This window comes from Carlito syrichta, unplaced genomic scaffold, assembly GCF_000164805.1.
Source record: "Carlito syrichta isolate Samal-C Ts95f unplaced genomic scaffold, Tarsius_syrichta-2.0.1 Scaffold298016, whole genome shotgun sequence".
Classification (NCBI taxonomy): Eukaryota; Metazoa; Chordata; class Mammalia; order Primates; family Tarsiidae; genus Carlito; species Carlito syrichta.
In genome coordinates this window covers 8,398-18,179 of record NW_007242112.1, presented here as the reverse complement: position 1 = coordinate 18,179, position 9,782 = coordinate 8,398, and the positions used below count along the sequence as shown (strand labels likewise).

Genomic DNA, 9,782 nt, shown 5'->3' with positions numbered 1-9,782 from the left:
CTCCTGGCCGCAGGTGATCCTCCTGCTTCAGTCTCCTGAGTAATTTGGACTATAGGCAAGCATCACCAGCCTAGCTTATATTTTGATTTTTTGTAGAGATGAGATCTTACTGTGTTGCCCAGGCTGGGTTTGAACTCCTGGTCTCAAGCTGTTCTCTTGTCTGGGCCTCCCAAAGTGCTGGGATTATAGGTGTGAGACACCACACCAGCATTTTAGATTTTTTTGAGCCTTTGTGACCTTTGGTGATAAATAAGTTGCATTTGAATTGAAATATCCACCTCTGAATTAAGATTATAGTATATTTTCTAATTTCTGTGATCTTCCTTGAGATCCTGAAATATTTTTCTGAAACATGGCAGTTTTAACTGATGGGAAATTTCACTTATGATACCATTACTATCATGAAAATTTTGTAGTTAAGTAATTTTTAAACCTTAATCATGGCTCTCAGAAATAACATTTGAATAATGCTTTACATTTTATATAAGGTATTTTTCACATGTTTAATCTTCAAAACTTCAGAGTAGGTTAACTGATGTTGCCTCATTTTCTAGAAGAAAATACTGACGTTCATGGAGATGACTTGTTGAAGATCACACAGCTAATAACTAACAGAGGGATCTAGGCCACAGTGCTTTTACTCTAGTTTTATCTCCATGGAATTTAACTTGCAAATGGAGATTGGGTTACATTGGTCAAACTGGGCACTTTAAGGTCCAGAAATACAATGAAGAGACTCTAGATTTAATTATCTTCTAAGAAATTTTTTTTTTTGAGTCGGAGTCTCACTCCATCACCCTGGCTGGAGTGCAGTGGCATGCTCAAGGCCAGCCCAGCGTCGACCCGCTGGGCTCAGGTGATCCTTCTGCCCCAGCCTTCTAAGTAGCCAGAACTACAGGTGCACGCTACCACGCTTGGCTAATTTTTGATTTATTGTAGGGAAGAGGTCTTGCCAAGTTGCCCGGGCTGGTTTCAAATCTACGAACTCAGGCAATCCACTCGATCTGCCTCTCAAAGTGCTGGGATTCCAGGCTGAGCCACTGAGCCTGGCCTAAGTAAATTTTTTAATTGAAAAATTCAACTGATGAATCTTTTCAACTCTGGGCAGGGATGGGGGGAAAGAGGATGCAGTAATACATTATTTTTGTATGCTCATCTTGTTTTAGGGATTTAAAATTGGGGCCTTATGTGGATCATTACTATAGAGACTACCCAATGCTTGTTAGAACTACTGGAAAAGTGCGCACGATTGATCAAGGTCAGTGTTCATGCTGCTAAAGATTGCCTGAACAATGTAGTGACATTTGTTACATCTTTTTCAGTGAATAGCAGAGGATATATTTCTTACCATTAGGCTTTAAGTGAAGGGCAGTGTCTTGCCACCAGGCAGATTTTGGTTGTAGTACTTATTTTCTGACTTGTAGTAAGCCATAACTTCTTCAGTGTAAAGGCAAAATTTTGCCCATCCCTAAGGTTCTGACTTGCAAAGTTTAGAAAGAGCTTCCAGTGCCAAGGATGCTTAACCTAGAATGTCCAGTTAGTAGCCATTAGCCATATGTTATCTTAATTCAATTAAAATAAAACATTCATTTTGTCAGTGCAGTAACCACACTTCAAGTGTCCAATATGGGGCTAAGTGGTTACCATACTTGTCACTTAGATACAGAGTGTTTTCTTTGCCAATGTACTGTCTTAGACCCTAAGCAAGAGGGACTCAAATGTGGGGCCAGGTTGTTAGAAAAGAGCTGAATCCTGGATGTCTCTTCTGTTTTCTCACCTTTAGGATTAGGCCAAAACTTTTCATTAGATTCTTCATATGCCTTGGATATAAGAATTTGCTGAATTTCCATCAGGTTGGGATAAAACTGAAGTCATTTAAGTTCTACATATAATAATATATTTCATTATTCACTGTGGCAGAAAACATGAAGCATTTTGTTATTCTGGTTGTTTGAAAATGACAGATACTGTTGAAACTGCCTTTTAGAATAAAAAAATAGTGTTGTCTTAATGTATTCTTGTATCTTTTTGTGTAGTTACCTAATTTTAAAGGTCAAACAGGATTTATGCATCACCCATCATTTTTTACTTCTGAGCCACCAAGTATTTATCAGTGGGTGAGCTTTCGTCTGAAGGGTGAAGGAATGCCACCCTATCCTTACCTCCCTGGAATCTGTGAAAGAAGCAGATTGGTAGCCTTGGTATGTGTTTGGAGTTATCCCTGTCTTGTTTAAATTTTCCTTTCTGTGTAAAGTTTATGTAGGATATAGAACATTTACATCACCCCCCAAAACTCCCTAGCAATTTTGAGATTCTTCCAATTTACTGCCTATATCAACCAGTTCATTGTGTTCTATTGCTGATTAGTAGTTTATTGTATGGATATACTACAAGATAGTTGGGTTGGTTTCAATTTTTAGCAATTTTAAATATAAATGCTGTAAGCATTCATATTCAGGTTTTTGTGTGAACATAACTTTTTAATGTGTAATATAGGTACCTAGAAGGGTGATTGATGGGTTATATAGTAAACATATGGTTAGTTCTTAAAGAAATTGTCGGCTATTTTCCAGAGTAGCCGTTCCATTTTGCATGTCTTTTTTTTTTTTTAATATATTTTTCTTTTTTCTATTTTTTTTTTTAATAAAGACAATGTCTTGCTATGTTCCCCAGGGTGGGTTTGAACTCCTGGCCTCAAGCAGTCCTCCCACCTTGGCCTCCCAAAAAGTTAGGTTTACAGGCATGAACCACTTTGGCCCCATTAAAATATTTCTACCAACAATATTTAAGAGATTTTCATTCTTTTTTATTTATGTTTCTCTGATAGATGTGTAGTGATATTTCATCATGGTTTTAACTTGCATTTCTGTAATGGCTAATGATGTGAGAATTCTAGGTATGAGGTTATGTCTGATACATGGTTTGTGCATATTTTCTTGTTTGTAGCTTGTCTTGTATTATTCTTTTAATATTTCATAGAGTAAAAGTGTTTAATTTTGATGAAGCCTGTTTGTCATTTTTAAAAAATGGATATAGCATTTAGTGTTATGTCTAATAATTCTTTGTTTAGCTTAAGATTGTGAAGATGTTCTTCTAGGTTTCCAAATAGGTATATTTAGCAGTTTCATGTTTTACATTTTAGACCTCCATTTTATTGATTTACTTTAGTATGTGACATCTTAAGTTGAGGTTTTTATTAATCTATTTGGAGACTCGATTCTTTCTATAACATTTGTTGAAGACTATTCTTGTCTTATTGCATTTGCACTTTGGTCAAATGTCAGTTGGTCACGTTCTTGTGGGTCTATTTTTGTACTTCCTATCCTAGTACATTAGTCTATGTGGTTGTCCATTCTGTCTTGATTGCTATAGCTCTGTAGTCTTTAAAAAAAATTTTTTTTAAGTAGGATTTATTGAGAGGACAGAAAAACTCCCACAGTGGGAAGGGATCTGAAGGGGTTGCCATAGTCTTAAAATTGATTAGTGTAATTTCTCCCTTCATTACCCTTCTTGCCTTTTCATATTAATTTTATTATCAGCTTGTCTACAGCTATCAAGAAGTCCTCCTGAAATTTTTGTTCAAAGAAACATATTTTTACTTGTTTTAGAAATTAGTTTGTTTAGAACTAAAGGGCATCAGTAAAGGTGACTTCCTTGGTGCATGTGTTCCTCAGTCTCCCCGCCCTATAACAGCCTGCCCATAGGTCCCTTGTGAACCTTTCTAGATGGGATCTTTCTAGACTTGCAGGAGAAACATGTGCTTTTGTCGTCTCTCAAATGTCAGACTGTAAATATTCTTGCACCCTGCGCTTCTTTTCCTTAATTCTACATTTGGCTCTGTTTCATGCTGAGAAGGCTTACGAGTGGCCCATGACTCCGAAGCAGACATATAGAATTGCTTTTTTAAAATGATGTCTAAATATGCATAACATATTTATTATTTTAATCATTTTTTAGTGTACTATTCAGTGGCATTAGATATATTCACATTATTACTATCTATACCCAAGACTTTCTCATCATCCCCAACATAAATTCTGTACCTATTAAACAGTAACTTCCCATTCTCCTTTCCCCCAGTCCCTGATAACTCTATTCTGTTTCTATGAATTTGTTTATTGGAGGTACCTCATATACCATATTTGTCCTTCTGTGTCTGGCTTCTTTCACTTAGCATAGTGTTTTCATATTTCCTCCATATTGTAGCATCTATCAAAATGACATTCTTTTTTAGGCACTGTTGTATAGATATAGAACAGTGTTGAATAGAAAGGAGCATCATAGATATACCACAGTTTATCATTAAATCTTTTTTTTTTTCTCAGTTGAAGTCTCACTCTGTCGCCCAGACTGGAATACAGTGGCCACTTCCGGCCACCACAGCCTCGACCTGCTGGGCTCCGGCGATCCTTCCACCTCAGCCTTCCGAGTAGCTGGAATTACAGGCACATGCTACCACGCCTAGCTGATTTTTTTGATTTATTGTAGAGATGAGGTCTCACCTGCCCAGGCGGGTCGCGAAAAATCTTTTGATGGACACTTGAGTTGTTCCCACCTTTTTGACTGTTGTGAATTATGCTGCTGTGAACTGTGAGTATATGAATAACTGTTCGAGTCTCTGCTCTCTCAGTTCTTTTAGACACATACCTGGTGGTGGAATTGCTGGGTTATATGGTAGGTAGTTTGATGTTTAACTTTTTGAGAAATGCTTAACTCATTCATAGTGGCTGCAGCCTTTTATGTTCTTACTAGCTATGCAGGAGTGAGAGTTCCAGTTTCTCTACATCCTTGTCAATACTTATTATTTTCTATTTTTAAAAAATGTATAGCCATCCTAGTAGGTATAAAGTGGTCTCTCATTGTGGTTTTGTTTTGTATTTCCTTAATGATTAGTGATGCTGAGCATATTTACATATGCTTATTGGCAATTTATGTATGTGCTTTGAAGAAATGTCTATTCAAGTTCTTTGCTTATTTAAAAAATTATTTTAAATTGTTGATTTTAGGAATTTGTATACTCCTAATATTAAACTATCAGATATATGATTTGCCGATATTTTTTCCCATTCTGTGGGGTTATCTTTTTGCAGATATGTTCCTGGTGAAACTGGCTTCAGCTCAGTTTTTCCCTCTGAGTTTTTTTCACTTAGTTTTATCTTTTATCCTCTCAGTATTCCTTTCCGACTTCCAAGCTCACAGACATACAAGTACTTTAAAATATACCAACAGAAACCCTTGTTGATAGGTTTTCAGTTTTATAATTATGAGGTATATTGGATTTAAATCTTTTGGATGTGATGTTTAGCTAGTGAGACATTTGCAGCAACCTGTACCAGATCCTTCTAGCTTATGGTAGCTTCCTGCTGAGTCCCTTGTATATGTAGAGATGGTATTGTCTGTTTACCATTTGCTAAAATGAGGGAGGAGAGGGTAAAGAAGTGAACTAATACTTATTGGGCCCTGTTATCTTCAAGAAAATGATGTGTATTTTCTCATTTAGGAGACATGATATACTTCTGTACAAGTTTGTGTTATAAGCAAAATATTTTAACTCTTCTTATAGAGTTTTTTCCTTTGTCTTATGATTTATTTTCCTCAAAGCAAATACCATTATAGATATTACCAGTAGATGCTTGCAAGGTAGTACTAGAATATTATTAGATATCTGTTAGAGCGACTAAAATCAAATTTTGGTGAGGATATGGAGCAGCTGAAACTCTCATATATTACTTGTGGGACTACAAACATGACACAGCACTTTGGGAAACTGGCAGTTTCTTGTGAAGTTAAACATTTGGGGAACCCCCCCAAAAACTCCTGTCATTTATTTATGAATAATTGTTTATTCTTACATGTTTACACTTTATTCACCTTCAAAGTACTCTTGATATGATGCAATAACACCTATCAAGATGCTTTTTTCACTGCTCAAAGCAGTTCTGAACTCATCAGTTTTGATGCTTTTTAGTGCTTCTGCCATTTTTTGTTTTACCTCTTCCATGTTGGCAAAATGTTTCCCTTTGAGGATTTTTTAAATCCAGGAAGGCACAAAAAGTTCCAAATAATATCAGGTTAATAGGGAGGATGGGGCATGTGGGTCATGCTCTTTTTGGTCAAAAACTGCTGAACATTCAGTGTAGTATGGGCAGGTGTGCTCATAAATTACTCATCACAAAATGGGCAAATGTGTTGAAAAGATCTCCAAAAAAAGTTTACTGAAGACAAACACAGCCCCTCATGACAATGCTATCTGGTACACTGATGCTGATGGGTTCCTAGAATACTTATCGGGGTGGGGGAAGCCTGTACTACAAGGGGTTCATCCTTCAAAAAGTAATTCCCTTGGGGAGGGGTCTTCCCTTGTATACTTACCATAAGACAAAGCAATCCTAACTAACTTCTTGGCATTTGCTTAAAGGAAATGAAAACATATGCCTACACAAAGATTTGTATAAGTCCATTAGTTTTTGAGTAGATAAACAAATTGTGGTACACCTATATAATGGAATACTACTTACTAGTGAAAAGGAACAAATTACTGATACAGCAACATGGGCGAATCTTAAAGGCATTATGATATGATGAAGTAGAACAAAAAAGACTGCGTATTGTATGATTCCACTTACATAACATGGTAGGACAGACAAAACTGTAGGACAAGAAAACAGATGAGTTGTTTCCAGTGCTGGTTGAAGGAGGAAGGAATTGACCACAAAGGGCACAGGGAACTTTTGGGTGTGGTGAAAGTATTCTATATTGTGACTGTGGTAGGAGTTAACATGATTGTGTAACATTTGCCAAAACTTATAGAGCTGTACACCTAAAATGGATAAATCTTTCTATATTGTTATTTTCTACCTATACTTAAGTAGTGTTAAAAAATAGCATGTTAATTTTCTTCTTTTGCAGAGTATTGCACTCTACATACTTGGTGACGAGAGCTTTGTTTCTGATGAAGCTTCGCAATATTTATCCAGCATAACTATAGGTAAGATGGTATAACATTAGGCCTTTCAAAATAAATTTTTACAAATGTCAAAACCATAATTGAAATAAAAAACTTAAAATTTAAAAAAAATTTCCTTTAGAGGGCATGTCTTGTCTCTAGTACTGTTCTAGTCTACAGTTCACAACTGACGCTCAGATACCAGGATTACTTAAAATCTAACAAATCTTATATTTTCAGTGTGCCTAAAAAGGACTATTTTAGCTTCAAGGAAATTATACAATTGACATTTTGAATTGCATAGGTCACTTTATGTGAATTTTTTCCAACCACAAATGCATATTGAAAATACATTAGTCTCAGGATGTGAAACTGCCTGGCAGGTTCCACAGGGCCAAATGTGGGATTTGAGCATGCTTGGATTTGGTTGGAAATATGAGGGAAGTCCTGGAACCAATCCCCCATGTATACTGAAGGACAACTGTGCCTTCCAGCCTGCCATTAGTTTTATTGCTTTTTAGGAGTTACTTGTTAATTAATTCTTATTTCCAAATGTCTTCTATGTGTTGTATGCTTTCTTTACCAGGAAGCCTATCGAAATAAAGTTTCATTTTGTTTCCTTTTAGCCCTCCAGAAGTCACAAACAGAGCAAGAGGAAAATAGGTGACTTCTATTCAGATTGTGATTTTATATTAAAAATTAAAAGGTATTATGTTTTACTGTTCTATTTAATAAATTTGTATTTTATTCTCATATAGGTTTCATTTTAGGCATTCTGCATCCATTTCTAGCCTAACTGAAAGATTGGTTGTCTGGATGACTATTGTCAGTAAGAGTTTCTTTGTTAACTCTTAGGCTCTGTTTTCTCTGGACTAGCTAGAACTGGAAGGCATGAGGAGCGAGGGGCTCTGGCTTTAGGAAAGGCCTCAGAGGGTTGAGGTTATGATTTATCAAGCTGCATTTCCTTTTCCTCACAATCGCACAACTAATAATACAATAATATTTGGGATACCAGCATATTACTCCTCATTGTCTAAGAAATCTTTGTTTGTTATTCACCTCAGACCAGTCAAGATGGTGGCTATGTAAACTGGTCTTAGAACAGAGAACTCTAATCATTACACATTCAAACCTGAAGTCATTGTGGTACTCAGATATCAGAAATAGTACTTCTGACAAAGTCTAAAAGCAACTGTGTAAACATTTCAGGGTATGCTTTTGAAGGATAAAGACCAGGGATTTTAGGCACCAAAATGGTCATTCATCTGGGAAGGGGAAAAGGGAGGAAAAGTGCTCTGTATTCCCTTTTCTCAAAACCTGTGCTCCTAGGTTTTAAATTAAGTAGAATGCTAAAGAATTTTTTTTCACAAATAACTGAAAAATAAAATTAAAAATTACTGATATTAAGATATGATTAAAAAATGAGGATGACATAAAATGCTATGTTAAAAAGTAATGCTTTAATGAATTACAGGATTTTTCTGAATTCTGAATGAAGTATGTTCCAAATGGAGTTCTTCACAATTCCTGTTTGTATGCCACTATGAAAATAGCAGTAACTGTCATATAGTGTACATACAGGATACCTGTGTCTCCCAAAATTGGATGAGTTCTGTCCATTTGTAGATCACATAATATTGAATATGTTATTCCCATATCAGGAAACTTTTTTTGCCTCAGTAGTTAATCTTTTTATATTATAAAAATGCATAATACTATAAAATGTAGCAAATCACTACAGGAAAATAAATCTTAATTAACTTGAGGATTCAAAAGAAATTTAAATATGTAATATGTTATACATACAGAAAAATGTATAAAATGTATATGCTTAGTTTAGGGAATGGTATTAAGGTGAATATTGATATACTACTTACCCACCCTTAGAAACAAAATATTACCAGCATAGTAGAAAGCCTCTGTGTATTAGCTCTTGGTGGTCGCTTCCTTCCACAACACCTCACTGCTCTAGGTAACAACTACCCTACCTACATTTTGTATTACCTTCACCTTGTTTTTCTTCAGTTTCACACTTTTATATGTTGCTTAGTCTTGTATGTTTTTGAATACTATGTAAATGTATAGATGTAATAATATATGTTCTTCTGTCTTCTTCACTCAACATTCTTTTTTAAAGATTCATCCATTATGTTGTAGTAGCAGGAGGTTATTTTCTTTGTAGAGTCATTCTCTTGTTTGGCTGTATCACAATTTAATTATCCATTCTATTGATGATAGACAATAGGACTCACCCCCTTACCCATCCCTTTTTTTGTGGCCATAATGAAACAGTGTTGCTAATGAATATTTTTATACTTGTGTCCTGGTACACATGTGTTCAAGTTTCTGCATGGCTGTTGGTGGACTAAAGGGGTGGGCCTATATATCAACTGTTTTCCAAAGTGGCTGTACCAGTTTCACAGACATCAGCTGTGGATGTGAATTACTGTTGCTCTACATAATTGCCAACACTTGGTAATGACTGACCAATAAGCTTAATTTTCATTTTCCTGATCATTCATTAGGAAGAACACTTTTTCATATGTCTATTGGCCATTTATGTTTTCCCTTCTTAGAAATGTCTTTTTGTCCTTTGTGTTTTTCTGTTGGGTTGTCTTTTTTCCCTTGGGTTTTTTGTTTGTTTGTTTGTTTGTTTTTTAAAGCAGGATTTACTGAGAGGACAGAAAAGCTCCCATAGTGGGAGAGCACCCGAAGGGATTGCCACTTCCTTTGGGTTTTTAGGAGTTCTTTAATGAGACCTTTTATTGTTTTGTCTTGTTTTTAGAGACAGGGTTGCCTTCTGTCATCCTGGCTGGAGTTGAGTGGCACAATCACT

At 35.8% G+C, this 9,782-nt stretch overlaps 1 protein-coding gene across 1 annotated transcript in view; it reads left to right on the top strand.

Moving 5' to 3' along the window:
- LOC103256933 (anaphase-promoting complex subunit 1) overlaps positions 1-9,782 on the top strand; it is a gene marked incomplete at its 3' end in the record, with an annotated part of 24,274 nt that overhangs the window by 10,184 nt on the left and 4,308 nt on the right. The window contains exons 4-6 of the mRNA XM_021710721.1: positions 1,167-1,258; positions 2,053-2,201; positions 6,910-6,988. Of these exons, the coding sequence (XP_021566396.1) occupies positions 1,167-1,258; positions 2,053-2,201; positions 6,910-6,988 (320 nt within the window). The remainder of the gene's footprint in view (positions 1-1,166; positions 1,259-2,052; positions 2,202-6,909; positions 6,989-9,782) is intronic.